This window comes from Typopeltis vanoorti, chromosome 25 (assembly GCF_054136105.1).
Source record: "Typopeltis vanoorti isolate ZY-2024b chromosome 25, IOZ_Tvanoo_1.0, whole genome shotgun sequence".
Lineage (NCBI taxonomy): Eukaryota > Metazoa > Arthropoda > Arachnida > Uropygi > Thelyphonidae > Typopeltis > Typopeltis vanoorti.
The window spans coordinates 25,046,016-25,066,961 of NC_143573.1; the positions used below are offsets into that span (position 1 = coordinate 25,046,016).

Here is a 20,946-nt window from a genome sequence, read left to right on the forward strand (position 1 = left end):
CAGCTGGTTGTTCTCCCTTGCAGTTAGCACATTTGAGTGTTTTGCACCTAGTTTTTATTCTCACACTCTTTACTGTTACAAAAGACAGATGACAAAGCCACAACATGCAGTCTAGCCATGACCGCATTTCTGACATTTAAAGCAGCACAAAGCATTTGGGATACATAGCCTATTAGGGTAAATGATACTACTTCTGAAAACCATTAAAATTGTTCTTGTGGCTTTCACTCCTTGATCTTTTAATTCAGGGAAAATCGCCTCATTAAGAACATTAAGGAGGTCCCACTCTGATATTAGTCCAGAAAAGTTCAGAGTGTTGTGGGGCTACCATGATGGTATAACCCAAGTGATGTTATATAAAGAAGTTTCTCCAACCATTTCTGGGAGGATGTTTCCTAGAAGAATGTCTCCTAAACATAGGTCTTTCACTAATTTTGGGGATGCTTCTGAATCCTTCTAGATAAAGAAGTTTCTCCAACCATTTCTGGGAGGATGTTTCCTAGAAGAATGTCTCCTGAACATATAGGTGAAAAGATTGGTGGCAGTTTACTGCATTGGTGGAACCGTGCTCCAGGAAATTGATGAGGCACGAGATTTAGGAGTGTTGGTGGATAAGGAATTGAAATTTAGAGGACACATTGCAAAAGTGGCCAAATCAGCTCATCAAATCACTTGGTTGCTGAAGAATACGTTGACAAGCAGAGACAAGCAGGTTATTGTTCCTCTGTATCGAGCCTTGATAAGACCCCATCTCGACTACTGTGCTCAGATTTGGTCACCTAGGTTTCTTCTTGATGGCGAGGAGGTGGAGAGGATCCAGAGACGAGTGACCAAGATGATAGCAGGTCTGTGGAATGAACCGTATGAGATGAGATTTGTGGGTTGCAAAAATTGGTTGATAGGCGGAGGAGGGGAGATATGATTGAGACATTCAAATTACTGAAGGGTTTCTATAAAATTAATTCAGAAGATATTTTTGAGAACAGGGCTGGTTGTGGGAGGACATCCATGGAAACTGGGCAAAAGTGTGGTTAGTAAAGGTGTTAGAGCTGGGTTCTTTACTTTTAGAGTAGTGAATGAGTGGAATGCACTCCCTGAGTCTGTGGTGGATGCTGTGACAGTGAATGAGTTTAAGGAGAGGTATGATAGATACTGTATGAATGTCGAATAGTTGTGATGAATATGATTTGGGGCCTCCCTCGATGAGTCTAATGACTCCCTGGAGTTGCCCGTAATAATAGTAATATAGGTCTTTCACTAATTTTGGGGATGCTTCCGAATCCTTCTGGATAAAGAAGGCTGATGTTTTCCCAATCAGACATAGTGAAGAATGAATAACCAGAAAAGACAATATAATTATATGCCTTTGATAGTTTTTTGCTTTTTTTTATTTGCTATTGATGTTCATATGGTTTCTGTACTGGGTTGAGACTTGTTGAGGGCCCTGATAAATTTCAGGATGAAAGGCTCCTTCATATAAAGAAGAAAAAATTCAACATCAGAGCTACCCACCCACCATAGAGCAACACATGGATACACGTTTTCAGTAAGCAATGACCGTACTTGGTAGCAGAATCCTGGATACCATGGCAACATCACAGTTAGTTCATCCATGTCCCTAGCCCATGGGAAGAAGACTTACTGAACACTGATGATCCTTTTCAGGCAAGCTCACTAGCCAGTTAATCCTGGCCATGCTATCTTGGACCACCTGTCCTGCCAAAGTAAGATCAGATTAGTGCAAGACTACCAGAATCCTCTTTCCAGATGTCTATGAGTTCCACTGCACAGCAAACACAGTTGCAATGTGTTGGGTCTCAGTGATGATGATGAACTGGCAAATTCTTCACTCTTTTTCTGACTGAAAAAGAGTGAAGAAATGGGAAGAAAATAATAGTTAAAGATGAAAAATGAAAAGGAGCCAACGCTATCAGTGAGAGGTCTCCATCATAAAGATGCTCCACAGGGAATGTGTATAGGAAAATAACTAAAGCAGTATCAAGACTGACTAAATACAGTGCTTTCCCTTATATCAAAAAAGGGGGAAAAAATCAGAGTTGCAGCAGAGATGGTGGGTAAAAAAGAAGTTATCCCTGGAAGTTATGTATGCTGCAAATAAAACTGAGAAATGGATATTTCTCAGTTGACATGGAGAGCATAAAAGAAAAGTGCAAAAACAGATCAGATAACTGATCATGGTCAGTTATCTGATGACCTATCAAAACAATTATTTAATAACAATTTCAGCACATACCTGTTCTATAGCATGCACGCAATCTTGTCTTGTAATTCTTAAAAGATCTATCTGGGATTGTAGGACACTCATATTCCAGAGAAAGTTTTCTATGGCCTACATATATGTAAAATTATTCTGCATTAATAAAAACATGAAGCATTTTAAAATATACTAAGATATAACAAATAACATGAGACAAATTATATAATTAAACAAGATGTGGCACAAAATACTATGTAGAATTTGGAAATGTATAATATAATACAGTACAATGTATAGCATTTAGAGCTATATATACTAAGACTTCAACAAATTCTTTATGTACCTTCAAGGGGGTATATAATAGGATACTATGATAGAATGACAAGATTAAGTTTTCATTATTAATAACTTCCTATGAACAATATTCTTTAAATTAATCTGCTATTTGTCACACCCTAGAAGTGTCAGATCTTATATTTTGATCTCCTAGGGTGTACCAAATGCATCAATCCACCTGAATCTTGAGCTCTGCACAATTTTCTACCATCTTAGTCTCAAACAGCTGATTTGTTAATCTTTCCTTTCCCATTCTGTTTGTCAGCCTGGTTGGTTGAGAAGCTCCAACCAAGAGAATCCAGGTTCAAATCCAGCAGTGGGCACGGATATCTTTTTTTGGTGGGAGATTAATTTCATTCCGTGTGAAACCACAACCCTGTTTATTGGAGGCCTGAAGTAGCTTGAAAATCACATTTGATTTCTAAAGCAAGGTTTTCAGATTACATATCACAGATTAATAAAATATTAAATATTTTGTAAAAATCTAGTCCTCACACCCCTACTAGCTATGCCTTTAACCCACCCATGGTACTAAAACACTATATATTCACAACCTTTCATAGGTGTGGGAGTAGCATAAAAAAGTTACCATACCATCTCACATTGGCTTTGCTCGTACATTTTTGAATGCTAACTTTGTCAAGTTTCTTCCTAATATCTTCATATTTAACATGAGTCTGTCATTAATGCCATCTTTTCACTCCCTTAATTTTTTAAAGAAATCTCTTAGAAAAATTAGGGGAGTGAAGAAAAAATAGGTTCTCTGATCAGTTCTTTTTATTTCAAACCCAGTTTTCAGATACATAAGATAAAACTGGTTTAATACTACTATATACTATTAAATAGATATTTTGACTAATCTCTAATTAATTCCACATAAATTTATTCAACTGACTTCTCGCTATACTATATTTGCTTATTTTGTCGACCATTTTCTTAGTTACTTTGCCATCTTCACTACTCATGGTGCCTAGATATCTGAATTATTTTACTTATACTATAAGTTCTTGAGAATGCAATGGATGCTTTCCACTTTCCAGCCTCTTTTCATGGTTTTTGGCTTTTTATTGCTGATTTGTATACCAAATTTATTACAGCAGTTATTTTAAATACTCCTGAAGATTTGCACTGTATTTATTCAGGAGTGTAATGATATTTGCACAGAATAAAAAGCTATTTCTAATTGATATCAAGTTTGATTCCACTTTACTTCAGAGCGTGATTCATATAAATAATGAATAACAGTGGAGTGGATCCTCTTACATGTGATCTTACATCAAACAGTCTGTACCACTTTTAATTCCAACTACTGACTTATAACTTAAATGCAAATTATGCACTTTATCCTGTACAATGTTCTATTTATCCCAGGTAATTGCAGTGTTCATTTCTGAACAACTTTTCTCTTGGCAGCTTATCATATGTCTTTTCAGATCTGCAAAACTAAGTTTCATTATTATTAGTATTGTATAGGCACTTCCATGGAGTCTAAAGACTCATTGCAGGAGACCCAAACTATCCACACCTTGAACCCATTAACAGACAAAGCACTCACAACCGACAGTGGCAACCCATTCTATTCATTCACAACTCTACAAATGAAAAATCTAGTCCTCACACCCTTAGTTATCATGCCTTTACTCAACTTCCAGGAATGACCTCTTGTTCTGCACCCACCCCCTCCAGCCAAGTGCTGAAATATTTCCCTTGCATCAATTCTACAAACCCTGTAAATAACTTAAATGTTTCTATCATATTCTCTTTTTCACCTATCAACCAACCTCTTCAATCCACACACTTTCAATCTATCCTCATAGGGAACATTCCATAGACCACTTACCATCTTTCCATCACTTCCTCATCCCCAAGAAACTCAGGAGACCAGACCTGAGCACAGTAATCCAGATGTGAACGTAATAATTTTTTAAATTTTATTTTAATAATTGGGAATTTACTGTTTGTCTGTTGTCCTATTGATGCTGTGGTGCCACTTTTTGAAATTGATACTTTTATTGTAATTTTGTGTTCCACTGTTGTTATTGTACTGAGGATGTCTATGATACTTATGCGAAAATTTCACAGCTAATAATTTTATTTCACGTAAGTTTAAGTTTCCATCTTTAATGTTTTGAAGATATCACTATTAGTAATAATATAATCAGTAAGACTATTTTATCATCTTTCCACGTAAATTGAATATTAGAAAAGTATTGGTAAGACTGAGGCAGGTGCAGAGTGGAATAGGATATTTAGAAAGGAGATTGGTAGTTGGAGGTGCAAGAAGGAAGGTGCCAATGGCAGACAAGTCAAAGATGAATGATTGCAGTGAAATGGTAGAAAGTAGTGTAATGCTGTGTGGGGTCTCTATGATGAAGATGTGAAAATGGAGCAAGTGTCAAAAGTATAGAGCTGACTGTGCTAGTTGAATCAAATGATGAATGGGGAAGTGTGAATGAGGTAGCATTTGACTGATTTGATTTTTATGGTGCAAAGACATAAAAGGTCACACAGCACCAGGACACAAGTCATAGCAGTACATATGGTAATTGGTTAGTAGGAAAATCACAAGCATTCATGCCCTTAGCGGGATTTGAATCTACAGCCTCATGGCTGGAAAGCGGATACGCTTTCATGGAATTTGCGAGTGTTGTTAGAAACAGTGAAGAAGAAGACTGTCAGGCAGAGAATTGTGAGTGTAATTATTATTATTATTACCACGGGCTACTCCAGGAGTCCTTAGACTCATCGAGGGAGGCCCTAAACATCATGTTCACACAGCTGTTCAACATTCTCACAGTATCTATCATACCTTGCCTTGAACTCGCTCACTGTCATAGCACCCACAACAGACTCTGGCAGCTTATTCCACTCATTTACCACTCTAAAAGTAAAGAACCCAGCTCTAACATCCCTGCTAACCACGCTCTTGCCCAGCTTCCATGGGTGCCCCTAGTTCTCCCACCACCAGTCCTGATCTCAAAAATATCATCTGAATTAATCCTATAGAATCCTTTTAGCAATTTGAATGTCTCAATCATATCTCCCCTTTTTCGCCTATCAACTAGTTTCTGCAACCCACAAATCTTCAACCTGTTCTCATATGGTTCATTCCATAGACCTGCTATCATCTTAGTCACTCGCCTCTGGATCCTCTCAACCTCCTCCCCATCAAGAAGGAACCGAGGTGACCAAATCTGGGCACAGTAGTCGAGATGAGGTCTTATCAGGGCTCGGTACAGAGGTACAATAACTTGTTTTTCTCTGCTCGTCAAGGTATTTTTCAACAACCAAGTGAGTTGATGAGCTGATTTAGCTACTTTCGCAATGTGCCCCCTAAACTTCATCTCCCTATCCACCAACACTCCCAAGTCCCTGGCCTCATCAATCTCTTGGAGTACAGTTCCACCAATGTGGTATACTGCTGCTAATCTTTTCACTCCGAAATGCATAACCTTACATTTTGTCACATTAAATTGACATCCATTCTCCTTAGTCCAGAACTCCAATCTATCTAAGTCATCTTGCAAGACTTTGACATCTTCTGCATTCACTATCGCCCTACCCAACTTTGCATCATCAGCGAACAAATGAACTGTCCCACTTAGACCATTCCCTATATCGTTAATGAACAGATTAAACAGCAGTGGTCCAAGAACAGAACCCTGTGGCACACCACTAGTCACAGGCCGTTTTTTGGACTCTACTCCTAAATAAACTACTCTTTGATATCTCTCCATCAACCACCCAGCTATCCATCTCACCAACCCTATATCCATTCCCATATGTTGTAGTTTACGGATTAGAATTCCATGTGGTATCCTGTCAAACGCCTTTGCCAGGTCCAGCAGTATCACTATAAACCCATTTCCCTTATCCAGTTCAGCCGATCACCTTGTTATAAAACTTGAGCAAGTTACTGAGGCATGATCTACCCTTCACAAAGCCATGCTGTCCTCTGTACAGTATCTCATTTTCATCAATCCATTCCTGTATTTTTCCCTTGACTATTTTCTCCAAGACCTTGACAACGACTCCTGATATGCTGATCGGTCGGTAATTTGCAACCATAGTCTTGGATCCTCCTTTATGCAGTGGAACTATTTTCCCCTCTTTCCATGCCTTCGGGACTAAGCCAGACCTGAGACTCAGATTAAACAACATGGTCAAGGGCACTGATAATTCATTAGCCGCTTCATGCAAGACAAGTGCCGGTATTTATGCCAATACCGATATGATAGTAGACAGCAATGATCATGAATGATATAATAGCTAGAATGTGTAGGAAGAAAAAACATCAGTATGTGGATGTATGGGATAAGTTTGAAGGTAGGAGAGAGCTGTTTACTGCAAATGATCTGTATTTCAGTAAGTGGTAATATGAAGCTGCATAGATTGTTGATGACTGGAGGAGAGTGTGTGTGTAGGCAGTCAGGGAAATAAAAACTAGACAATGGGACTGTGAGTGTAAGATACCAGAAATGGTGTGACATAATGGACAAAGGAAGACAAGACAGGAATACAGTGATGGCCTCCATGGAATCAGCAGAGTCAAAAGACTTGCATAATGGGGTAAGGAACTCTGGGAAGGGAAGGAAAGGGGAAAGCTACTGTGCTTATATACCAATGCAAGGAGTATTAGGAATAAGGGTCCAGAGTTTATGGCCTTGATACAGCTCGTCAGTTCACAAATCATTGGTGTTAGTGAGATGTGGTTAGTGGTGGATGCCATACTCATGAGAATAGAATGTGATGGTTATAGCATTTTTCGAATAGACAGAAAAGATATAAAAGAGGAGGTAGAGTATTACTCATGATTTTAGAAGAGTTGTGTCCTTTCAACGTGGAACCTGAAGAAAGCAGTAACGATAATGACTTTGAGGTCATTTGGTATGAGGCCGAGATAAGCAAAATTTTAGATATTTAGTGGTATGTTGCTGCAGAATAGTACCAGCAGACCAGGGAATGCTCAGACAGATGAGACCAGTGAGCACTAGGAGGGTGATAACAATGAGTGACTAACTATGGCAGCGTTGACCAGAGACAGGAAACGTGCGAGTCAGATCAAATTTCCTGTGCTACTTAGGGAGACAACTATCTTGTGCAGAATGTAGTTGAAGTAACACATGGGACTTGAGAGTGTTAGATTTGATATCACCTCAATAGTTATAATATAGGATGTCACCAATTGGGAAGGGAGATCATGTGGTTTCGACATGGTGAGTGGCTAAGCAGGTGCAAGCTTCACAGAACAAGAGATGTGTGGAATGATACAGCAGGACACTATGATAAATTAAGTAAACAGATTGGTGATGTGTAATAGCTTAATCGGTTGAAGACGAGAGAAGCTGGCAGTGCCTGGGACTTAGTCCAGAATCATTTCCTTAAGATAATGTCAGATTACATTCCTAAGGTTTGTGGGATAAATAAACTAGGAGTAAAATGGATGAATCATTAAATTATGCAGAAGCTTCTGAGGATGTCATGGAGAAGATACAAAGAACAGAGTGTCCCTGAACAGCATGAGGAGTAAAATGTGCAGGCTAGGAAGGTGACAAGTATAAGGAAAGAAAATTGGCATATGAAAAGAGATTAACTGAAGCTGTAAAGCAAAACCCTAGAGAATCTTAAGGCTATGTTGCTAGCAGAAGAAATGGTAAATATGGAAGATTGATTTAGGTTGATGGAGATGGAACATGAGTCACACCTGCTGAAAATATAGTAGAAATGTACAGTGAGTATTTTGTCAATATATTTCTTGTAGGAGAAATTAAGAGTGGTGTTGAAATAGCAAGTATTTAGAATATTAAATGGCCTCAATGTTAATACCATGTATACTATGAGACTGTGCAAAAGAGCTGGCAGTGCCATCAACTTGGTTTTTCAACAGAAGTCTGGCAACAGGAACAATCCAAGAAGAATGGAAAGAGGGAAAAATAGTGCCACTGCATAAGGGAGATTCCAAGACAGTAGTGTCAAATTATAGGCCAGTGTGTACAAGTGAAAGTGTTTGAGAGACTTGTTAGAGACAGAATACAAACCTGGATTGATGAGAATGGGAATCTTTCAAAAGAGAAGAGAGCAGCATGTGTCAAATGGAGGTCATGCTTTAGTTAACTTGGTTATATTTACTAATAAGGCAACTAGTGTATTGGAAAAAGGAGATGCTTATACAGTGATTTATATGGATTTTGCTAAAGCATTTGATAGAAAACAGCATGATAAACTACTATTGAAACTGAGCAGGATGGGTAAGAATAATCAGTTGGTAGTTTGGTAAAGGATGGTTAATTGATAGAAGCCAGAAAGTTGTGTATGGAGGTGCAGTTTCCTAAAAAAAAAAAGGTGGTAAGTGGGGTACAACAGGGTTCTGTTTTGGGACCACTGTTGTTTAACTTATATATCAATGATGCAGTTGATCATGTGAAAGGAGACATGGGCTGAAGAATGGAGATGCTGTTTCAATGTTGTTAGGTGTAAGCAGTGGAAATTTTAACAAAGGGCTCGCATCATCAAGCAAAAAAAAAAAAAAAAAAAAAAGCCGTATTTCACACAAAAACTTTTTTATTAATATAGCTTGTGTACTCCAATCAAAAAGTATGAGAGGACATCAACCTCTAAAGGCTATCGTTTTTAAACAAATATTTCATGATCTAAACATGAAATATTTGCAGACAATCAATTGTGTTAAATTATCTTACACGAGAAAAACATTTTTTAACTATCAAAATATAAGAATGAAATCATTTATAAAACATTTGATTGGCTACTGGTTTTACCATACAATTGGCTACCAGAAGGGAGAAGGGTAAAGATAGCGCATGCACTTATTTTATTTTCAAACTTGGGCACATTCGTTATAGAGGAGTTGAAACAATAATTCCAAATAATCTATACACTGCCGAATAGACTAATTTTTACTTAAATATAAAGAGCTAATAAGCTTCATTTCGGCGATATAAACAATATTTTAAATTGAAGCCTCAAAAAAGGCTGAAACCGGTCTGGGTAGTGACCTCCCTCCATAATGTAATAACAGCATACATTTCCTAGGAAATGTGTTTTTACATTATGGAAAATACCTAAGAATAGCGATCTGAACTTTCTCCACCTTTGCAACGAGTTGTCCGGTACCGTACTACGTACTAGGGTCACCGATACTTTATAGTTTACTATATTTGGCATGAAACTCTCTGATTCCAATCTTTGAGTTTCTCATTCGGTTTTGAAACAATGTGGATTTTATATCCCCTTAATTTAAAATATTGTTTATATCGCCGAAATGAAGCTTATTAGCTCTTTATATTTAAGTAACTTAATGGTTGCACCTCTTTGGAAACTCGCATAGCAGAGTATATAAGTTCCTTTCGCTATAATGAAGGGGGTTTCTCACTTCCGAAATTAAACTGCCTATTCTATGCAAACACTCTAAAAACCATAGGGAAGGCCTTAAAATCTAACCATATTTCAGAATCCCTAATTAAATACTTCCTAGGACATTTTCTCCCCTACTTCGGGACCACGGGACATGTTGATCCCAGCGCAGAGGTTGTGCCAGAATGGTATAATCCATTATGTCAACAGCTTAAAAAATTTAAAACCAAAGGGAGGGAAATCCTAAAATTAAAGCCACAAGCAAGATATTGGGAGTTCTTTCAACTTTCCAGATGTGATGTGCCAAATATAGAAACTAACATGGAAACGCTATTTCAAAATATCAGAAATAGCTGGGGACAGCCATTTCACTGGGATCTGGCATGGCGAATAGCCTATGGTCGGTTACCGGTGAAACTGGTTATGTCCCGATACAATTCAAGACCGTGCGACCCCTTCTGTGACGTCTGTCAGAGCGTTGAAACGGTCAGACATTTGTTTTACTTGTGTCCCCCCGCCCGACATGTCTGGCAGAGATTAAGCGCAGTACTGGGAATCCAGCCGCTTACACTAGAGGAAGTCTTGTACCTGCAATTTCCTCCACCAGTCAAGAAAATTCAGAAATTTACAATTTTCCTCATCAATGTAATCAAGTATCACATCTGGAAAGTGCGGAAAAAGTCCCAAATCAGCAACAAAAACATAATACAAGCCAGAATACTCAGCGGGATCTATTTCTACCTCCCTAGGTTTTTCGCACAAGAAAGGCATATACTAGGGGACGGGAAGTTTGTAAATAAATGGTGCAAACCTCCTATCTGCTGTGTCCTGAGACAGGGCCTAATCATACCGTGTCTGTTCCTTTAAAAAGTATCATGTGATCTCTTTTTCTTTCTTCACAGGTTCTTACAGTTCATATAGGAGGGGACAGATCTGAGAACCCGGGCTGCGAAGGCTTACTGCGAGGCGGTGCTGCTCCTTGAGAGCTGCATCTCTCGGGCCAGATTCTTCTCCCAAATCTTGTTTTTCCCTGTGGTGTAAGGTTGGCCAGTTCTTTGCTGCTTCTTTTATATATATTAAAAAAAAAAAAAAAAAAAAAAAAAACCGCGTTCATAACTTTTTTATGCTCTAATTCACGCATAAATTTACAATTTTACAAAATGCCTTCATTCCCACACTAATTTCACCTTTTGACTCCCATAGCTAAGTGTTCTTTTTTTTATTTTTTCGGGAAAAAATAAAATAAAATAAAAAATAAATAAAATAAAATAAAATAAAATGAAATAAAAATAAAATTCGGCTCAAGTTTTATACTAAACAGGTGTCAGGAGAGGACCTCCATAGACACCTGGTTAGTTTAATTGCTAATTTTTTAATTGTTAACTATTTTACAAACGCCTATAAGAAAAGTTTATTTCAAATTTTTTTTAAAGAATAGGTGCAAGGAGAAGATGTTCACAGACCATTTAGCCACAACCTCTGGGTTATACAGCTAAACAGGTTGACTGAGGCCTCTTTGCTACCTCCTACTATCATACTCTACCTTTCGCTCTTCCCCTCTTACTACCAGCTGACTCTCAGCAATCTTTTATACTCCAAAGGCCAATGATGAAAGACATGAACTCCCATTCTACTCATTGATGAAGCCTCAAAAAAGGCTGAAACCGGTCTGGGTAGTGACCTCCCTCCATAATGTAATAACAGCATACATTTCCTAGGAAATGTGTTTTTACATTATGGAAAATACCTAAGAATAGCGATCTGAACTTTCTCCACCTTTGCAACGAGTTGTCCGGTACCATACTACGTACTAGGGTCACTTGCATTAGCTCACGCTAGGTTCGCCGATACTTTATAGTTTACTATATTCGGAATGAAACTCTCTGATTCCAATCTTTGAGTTTCTCATTCGGTTTTGAAACAATGTGGATTTTATATCCCCTTAATTTAAGACTAATTTTTGTTAAGTTACCGTATGAGTTTGTCGCTTAATATGTTTAAAAAAAAAGTTTTTTTTTTTTTTTTTGGAAAAAAAATAAAAATGTAAACAAGAAGAACAAGGGGCTTGCAAATTTGAGAAAAATTTAACAAAGGGCTCGTGCGAGCCCCTTACAGCTCACCACTGGGTGTAAGTTATGCACTTTGGCCAGAGAAGATGAAATGAGATTTACCACAGTGGAGGAACTTTGCTTCAGGAGACATGGAATCTGGAGATCTTGGTGGATAGAGAACTAAATTTGTAAGGTACACATTGCAAAGTTGTAATGGTTATCCAAAAAATTGCTGCTATAATGCAAAGAATACCAGCATGTATGGATAAGGAGGTGATAGTTCCACTGTATAAGGTAGTAATTAGGCCTCATTTGGATTTCTCTGCACAGATCTGGTCACATGGCTATATTGCTGATAAGGAAACATTGGAGAGAGTGTAAAGGTGAGTAACTAAGACTGTCTCAGGATACCTGTGTGAATGTACAAATTTATGTTTAGTAATGACTATTCCACATCCTGAAAAAAAATCCAGCAGATTCCAACCCTTATTAATTCTGTCCTTTTGATATTGAAACCTTCATCAACCAGATTTTTCTTTTCCTTTATGTCAGCTGCCTTCTCTAATTGACATAAACAATTTGCCATTTCCTCCTTACTTAATCTGTCTGTGAGACCAAAGACCCAAATATGTTTCATTGTCTAAATCCTCCTGTTTGATGTTTGCTCACATCACTACTTGAACTTGTCTATCATTTAAGAAATATAATTATCTTCATGTTTATTGTTAAACGGTATAGCTATTCTTTACTTTCAGCAATCACTGCTGCTTTAATATAACATCTTATGTTTTCTTTATTTATTTAACGGAATTTCACTTGATTCTGTCTTCTTTGTTTCAGTAATATTAATTATGTCATTATGCATTTTTCTATTTCCAGGTTCCACTCCTTCTTCTTTGATACTTTTTACACTAATGGTACTTATTCTTGATTTCTGCATGCAGAGTTCAAATTTGTTCCAATAGCTGACTTTTAACTGTTTGCCCTGGTTCCCTGATGAAAAGCAGGGATCTTGTTTAAACTATCAACACCCCCATCCAGCAAGACATTTCATCATGTTGTACCATCAGGTTATTTTTGGTTTAAACCAATACAAACTTAGGTGGCTTACAGTAATGCCATGTCATCAGAAGCTACAAGAAATGAATGTCAGTAGTGCATGAGAAGTGGTCAGGGATTGTTTGAGAGAGGCAGTATCAGACTTCATATCCAAGTCAGGAGGATAAACTGAGTAGGGATTAAGTGGATGAAAGCAGGAACTGAAAAAAAAAGCTTTATGGAAGGAATATAAACAAAAAGGTGATAAGTATGCTCATAAGTAATACAAATGCATATCAACAATACAAATCAGATGAGAGACAATTCACTAAGCAGACCAAAGCAAATCAAAAAGTGCTTTTTCACTACGTAGCTAGTAAGAGACAGAATGATTATGGAAAAATAACTTTATTCACTGCTATATTCAGGCATAAACTTTGTTTGCTTACACTTGGATAAAGGATTAAACTAAATATATAATTTCTTGATATTATAGTTTGAGCTGGCATTGAAGTTTTCCGACCGGATGCCCTTCCTGACATCAACCCTCGCATTTATCCAGGCTTGGGACCGACACCTATTGAGGCTAGCTTGCCTCCTTCGGTAGCTGCATAAGACGAAATGCCTTAGCAAGATAGGAAAGACTCATCCCTAGCCCTCGAATACTCTAATAGCATCAGGGGGAAGGAGCAAGGAGAGGAGAAAGAAGCAAAGAAAGAAGAGGAGGGACCAGTCTACAGAATAATATAACAGATATATATTACATGAAGTAAGGCATGGTCCAGCATCTGGTACCTCGGGTTTGCCATGCCTGTACTCACTAAAGTGAGCCCTTGAGGTGAGTGGTGAGGCCAGCTATGACATATGCTATAGAAACTGTGGCCCTGAGGAAAAATAACATCAGCAGGATGGAAGTAGCAGAGATGAGAATGCTTAGGTGGATGTGCGGTGTGACCAGAAAGGATCATCTGAGAAATGACTATGTCAGGGGAATAGTGAAAGTTATGAACTTAAGAGCGAAAATACAGGAGGCAAGGTTGAGATGGTTTAGTCATGTGATGAGGAGGGAGGACGAATATGTGGGAAGAAGGGTCACACAGATGGATGTGCAAGGAAGGCGGAAGCGTGGGCGGCCAAAGAAGAGATGGAGGGAGCTGGTAGAAGAGGACTTGAGGATGAAGAACTTGGATGTGGTGACAGCCCAAGACAGGAAGGTGTGGAGGAGACTCATTATCAACAGTGACCCCACTTAAGTGGGAGAAGCTGCAGAAGAAGAAGAGAAGAAGATATAATTTCTTGATATTTTTAATTTATAGTATAACCAAAGTGACAGAAGTAGAAATAATATTTGAGTTACTGATCAATCGTTTTGCAAGTACATATCATCCAGGTGGAGATTTTGAAGTTACTGATGTGAGAATGTAGATCCATGAACTGGATGGTATTTCAGCCCATGTGCTGTGAGAATGTGCAATAGAACTGGTAGTGACTCTGGCAAAGTTTCAAGGGAGTGGAAAGAGGATGAGATATCAACTTTTCCATTACATAAAGGTGCTCCAAGTAGCAAATTACAGACAAATTAGTATCTCTGGAGTAGTGGTGAAGTATTAGAAAAACTGTGAAGGTAAAATTCAGGAATGGGTGGATAGGAATATGATATTCTATAGGAGACTGTATGGCTTTGTCGATGGTTGGCCCTGCCTTAGTAATTTATTCACATTTTATAACATATTAACAGTAGAATTGGATAAAGGAAGTTCATTATTAAAAAAATGATGGAAACAACTACCGTGTTATGGTAAAATTTCAGTTTAATATAAAACAAAATAATCAACTCACGTTTAGATTTTCTATGAGATAGCTATGGTTTTACTGTAATCTATATTATGTTCATTTTTTAGTGAAGTTTTATGAAGAATTTTATTCATATTATTTTTGCTATAGCCACTGTTTATAAATGTATTGCTAATAATTTGTCATTCTTGTTTAAGAGCTTGTTCATTAGAGCAAATTGTTATATATCTCTGTTTTTGATGGTATTAATGATGTTTTAATGTAGTGTGGTGGTGGTGGTGGTGGTGGTGGTGGTAGTGGTAAGCATTAGCATGTATATATTGGTCAGTGTGTAGTATGTGTAGGCTTGCAATAGACAGTGAAGTGAAACCAAAGCTATCCCTTACATTAAAGGGTTAGATAAAATAAACTGAATTCTACACCATTACAATCTTAATGATACTTTTAAACCATCTATATCATCTATATACTGAGTACTCTGGATGTCAGTAAAGCAGTGGGACTGGATGATATTTCACCACGAGTTTTGAGAGAATGTGCTAAAGAATTGACAGAGCTTTTAACCTCGCTTTTTTAATGAAAGTCTGGCTGCGGGAAAGGTGCCCAGGGAATGGAAGGAAGGTAAGACAGTGCTATTGCATAAGGACGGTAGCAGACTGGAAGTATCTAATTATAGGTTAGTTTGTGTGTCATCAGTAGTTGTTAAGATCTTGGAGAAATTAGTGAGGGACCATATACAGCATCGGGCAGATGAGGGTAATGTTATCTGTGAGAGTCAACATAAATTTGTGAAGGGGGCGCTCTTGTTTTAGCAATATACTAGCCTTTTATAATAGTTACAAGAGCAGTAGATGAGGGAAAGGCATATACTGTCATTTTCTTGGACTTAGCGAAGGCATTTGACAGAGTGCCACATGATAAGCTGATATTTAAGTTGCAGCACATGGGTCTGGATGTCAGGTTGGTCAACTGGATTCAGGATTGGCTGTCCGATAAGTATCAGTGAGTTGTGTATGGTGGGGCAGTTTCAAGGAGGCAGAGGGTTACAAGTGGGATCCCATAGGGCTCAGTACTGTGACCTATATTGTTTAACCTTTATATCAATGACATTGTCAGTGGATTGCAGGGGGATATTCAGTTGTTTGTGGATGATGTGAAGTTGGGAAGGGTTATTAGTAATAGTGCAGATGTGGTAGCCCTGCAAGAGGATTTGAATAAGCTAGACAGATGGGCAAATGAATGGGGGTGCCGATTTAATGCATTAAAATGTAAGGTCTTGAGGTTTGGGACACATCATGGGATGCTGCATACTCTATGGGAGGAGCTATACTGGAGGAAGTAGGGGAGACAAGAGATCTGGGGTTGATGACTAATAGAAACTGAAATTTATGGGACATATTGCAAAGGTGGTGAAGTAACACAGAGAATTGCTGCAATAATGACAAGGACACTGACCTACAGAGATAAAAGAGTTATCATTCAGTTGTATAAGACTCTGATCAGACCACATTTAGACTATTGTTCTCAGATTTGGTCCCCAGGATTTGAAGGGGATAAATTAACTGTGGAAAGAGTACAAAGGCAGATAACAAGGATGGTTTCAGGACTGTACAATGTTAGTTATGAGGATCGGCTGAGGGAATGTGGACTGCAGAGTTAGTTTGGTAGGTAGAAGGAGAGGTGATATGATTGAGACTTTTAAACTGTTGAGAGGTGGTTAGAGAGTTGACACTGAGGAGTTCTTTCTTTTGGTTGAACAGCAGGAAGGAGTGATGCCAAGGAGCCATCCTTGGAAGTTATGAAAGGAAACTGTGAACAAGAGGGTGAGAAGTGGTTTCTTTGCATGGAGGGTGGTTGAACCATGGAATGCACTGCCTGATAGAGTGGTGAGAGCAAGATACCTGTACCGAGATAAAGGTACCTGTTTCTTACATCAAACAAAAACTTGGTATGAATGCAATTTCAAGGAAGCTTGTGAAATTTTGATCAACCATCCTAATCTAAACCATAGATTTTTATACCACCATATCACAATGGTGGTATAAAAATCCCAAGAATTTGGATGACACACATTCATCCCACATAAGTTCTTTCAAATTCTCCAGCACACCCTTACTTCAGGGCTCTAAGCAATAATTTCAGCCCTTATTGGCCACCATCTATATTGTGTTTTTTCTAATTTATCTCTGAGTAATTATGCAAGAGCATGTTGCTCTCTAGCTTAATATATCTCTTAATGATTTTTAATCAAATAAATAACAGGGCTCTAGCTTTCATATAGCAAAGTTTTTTTTTTCTTTTACCAGAGGTCAGGCCAGGAGTGTTAATGGATGATCTGGGAATATAGTATACACTATACTATATTCCCAAATTTAATCTTCATCAATTTTTAACCACCACTTCAGAAATACTAATTTGCCTGTATAATAAATTTAGTTTAATCCTTTATCCAAGTGTGAGCAAACAAAGTTTGCACCTGAAAGTATCTTCAGGACTGGGGTAAGGTGGTACAACACCAGGGCAACTCGTTGCAAAGGTGGAGCAAGATACCAACACTCCTATCTCAGTATCTCCTATAATGCAAAACACATCTCCTTGCGGATATGTCTAATGTTATGCATTAAGGGAAGGGCCACTACCCAGACTAGTTTCGACCTTTATTGAGGTCTCTTCAGTGGGAGCCAGGCCCAAGTGGAGATACCAAGCAGAAGCATTAGCAAGTCATCTCTACCTATAGGAGTTGCCAAATAGTGTGCCACCCTTTTTTTTTTTTTTAATAAATTACTCTGGATTTAGAGAAAGATGTTGAAAGTTTATTTTTCACTTGGTTAGAGTATAATAAAATTAGTTTAATCCTTTATCCAAGTGTGAGCAAACAAAGTTTGCGCATTACCCCAGTCCTGAAGATATTTTCAGGCGCAAACTTTGTTTGCTCACACTTGGATAAAGGATTAAACTAATTTTATTATACTCTAACCAATGAAAAATAAACTTTCAACATCTTTCTCTAAATCCAGAGTAATTTATTAAAAAAAAAAAAAGGGTGGCACACCATTTGGCAACTCCTATAGGTAGAGATGACTTGCTAATGCTTCTGCTTGGTATCTCCACTTGCGTCTGGCTCCCACTGAAGAGACCTCAATAAAGGTCGAAACTAGTCTGGGTAGTGGCCCTTCCCTTAATGCATAACATTAGACATATCCGCAAGGAGATGTGTTTTGCATTATAGGAGATACTGAGATAGGAGTGTTGGTAGCTTGCTCCACCTTTGCAAGGAGTGTCCTGGTGTTGTACCACATTACCCCAGTCCTGAAGATACTTTCAGGTGCAAACTTTGTTTGCTCACACTTGGATAAAGGATTAAACTAATTTTATTATGATGGACAGAAATTTGAAGTACAAGGGTCACATAGCAAAATTGCAAATGCAACTAATAGGCTGCACTGTCAAACATTGAAGTCTAAAGAGCTGGAAGTCATTTTTCTTCTTTACAAGGCTTTAGAACAACCTCACCTGGACTACTGTACACTGTTTTGGTTGCCTGGGTTTCAAAAGATAAAGAAACCAAAACTGTAAACTGTGGAAAGACTGCAAAGAAGAGTTACAAAGATGATATCAGGATAATAGAATGTAGATTACAATGATACATTCAGAGTATGTGGACTGCAGACAGTGGTAACAGAAAGAGAGGTGATATGATAGAGGTCTATAACCTTCTGAGTGGGTGTTATAGGATACCGGTTCATAAATTTTTTCATTATATGGAAGGTGGGGAAGAAGACACGTGGGCATGTGTTGAAGTTAAGTTTGCGTACTGTTGAGAAAGGGATGAGAGCTAGATTCTTCTCTCACAGAACTGTGAACGAGTGAAACAGTTTGCCTATTGAAGTAGCGAATGCCTCTAGTGTCAATGAGCTTAAGAGTTTGTTTTTTGGTTTAATGGTGCAGGGACATCTATGGTTGTGTTGTGCTAGAATACATGTAATAAATAAGCAGTACATATAGGTCTAAAAAAAAAATCTGTATATCAAAACAAATGAAACATTTCTTAGCAGGTAATAAATAAACTGGCATAAACAAATAAAAATCAGTGTAGAAAAACAGATGTAAAAAAGAAGTATAAAAAAGTATTAAAATTCATAAAAAAACACATAGATTCATAATTTTCAAAAGCATATATACAATAAATTAAACTAATAAAAGCTAAAATGTATATAATTTATATGAAGTGGTAAACATTTATACTCTAAAAATATGAATGATGGCTAGTCCAGCATCACAAAACTTACACATATGCATATCATCACTCCTCAAGTAGGAATGAAGGAGTGTGTAAGGTGACTATGACCTATGTGGAGCCTAGCAAGAACAACTTCCTCTTTATGGTTCCTGAACAGACTAGACTGACACAATTTTAATTTCATGCTTGATTTGATAACTTATTATTGGTCTCCATTCCATGATAACTGCCAATGGGATAAAAGTTTGTGTCTGATGATCTGCCTGTAATTGGTGTCAAGTACAGGCAGATGATGGAAGCTCGAGAAATGAGCTGACCTAGCTTTAGCATATGCATCTTATAATAAATTTAGTTTAATCCTTTATCCAAGTGTGAGCAAACAAAGTTTGCGCCTGAAAAAATCTCCAGGACTGAGGTAAGGTAGTACAACACCGGGCAACTCGCAGCAAAGGCGGATCAAGCTCTCAGCTCCTTGTCTCAGTATCTCCCATAATGCACAGCACATCTCCTTGCAGACATGTATACTGCTATGCATTAAGGGGGGGGGCACTACCCATACTAGTTTCGATCTTTATTGAGGTGTCGTCAGTGGGAGCCAGGCCCAGAGTGGAGATACTAAGGCAGAAGCAATAGGAGAGGTCATCCTTACCTATAGGAATTGCCAAAAGGTGTGCCACCTTATTATTAAATTACTCTGGATTTAGAGAAAGATGTTGAAAGTTTATTTTTCACTTGGTTAGACTATAATAAATTTAGTTTAATCCTTTATCCAAGTGTGAGTTTGCCTGGTGTTGTACTACCTTACCTCAGTCCTGAAGATATTTTCAGGCGCAAACTTTTTTGCTCACACTTGGATAAAGGATTAAACTAAATTTATTATAGTCTAACCAAGTGAAAAATAAACTTTCAACATATGCATCTTAGTTTCCCTTAATGTCCATATGGCTTGAAATCCAGCAGAAGCATACATCCAAGTACATCCATAACTGAGAACATATTGAATCTGAGAGCGCGCACTGGATGTTTCTATAGCTCTTGCATTCTTATTGCCTGAAAAGAACTCTATGAATCTTTTTCTCTCTCTCTCTCTCTCTCTCTCTCTCTCTATATATATATATATATATATATAAATTGTGGCCCTTTGGTAGTGATGTAATCTTATGTATTTTAAAGCAAACTCTATAATGTACAGCTCAGTAGTAAAGTTATTACGCTCTAATGGAATTTGTGCAGATATAATTCACTCTGAAAGAACACAGATCTCGCCAGGTCCTCCAATTTTGAACCACCCATGTATATCGGTGCAAAATCAGAGTATTTCCTTATGTATGCATAAGTTTAAAAGAGGTATACCATGAGTAAACATATCGATATAAAATTAATAACAGAAAAAACTCACATACAAAGATTATTTAATAGTATAATTTTCGCCTGTGTGTCACAGGCATCCTCAGTATGCTAAGCTCAAATTAAACAATAACTGACAATTCCAAAAAGCGCCACCTAAGTAGCTGGTGTAAGATAACTAAAAAGGTCAATAACTTTCCTAAAAAAAAATAAATAAATAAAAAAAAATAAAAATAAAAAATCAGCTAATCTTTCCTAACTTTTTATTTTATTAATTTTTTAATTTTTTTAAATTTTTATTTTTAGGAAAGTTACTGACCTTTTTAGTTATCTTACACCAGCTACTTGGGTGGCGTTTTTTGGAATTGTCAGTTATTGTTTAATTTGAGCTTAATGTACTGAAGATGCCTGTGACACACAGGCGAAAATTATACTATTAAATAATCTTTGTATGTGAGTTTTTTCCGTTATTAATTTTGTATCTTATGTATGCATGAAAGTGCTGGTAGACAATGGGAGGAGTGGAATATTTTGGTTGCATACAGAAAGAA

The 20,946-nt window shown here is 37.6% G+C and overlaps 1 protein-coding gene across 1 annotated transcript in view; it reads right to left on the reverse strand.

Moving 5' to 3' along the window:
- LOC150092609 (inactive phospholipase C-like protein 1) overlaps positions 1-20,946 on the reverse strand; it is a 571,653-nt gene that overhangs the window by 17,262 nt on the left and 533,445 nt on the right. Inside the window, exon 25 of the mRNA XM_090414457.1 lies at positions 2,255-2,350. Within this exon, the coding sequence (XP_090270583.1) occupies positions 2,255-2,350 (96 nt within the window). The remainder of the gene's footprint in view (positions 1-2,254; positions 2,351-20,946) is intronic.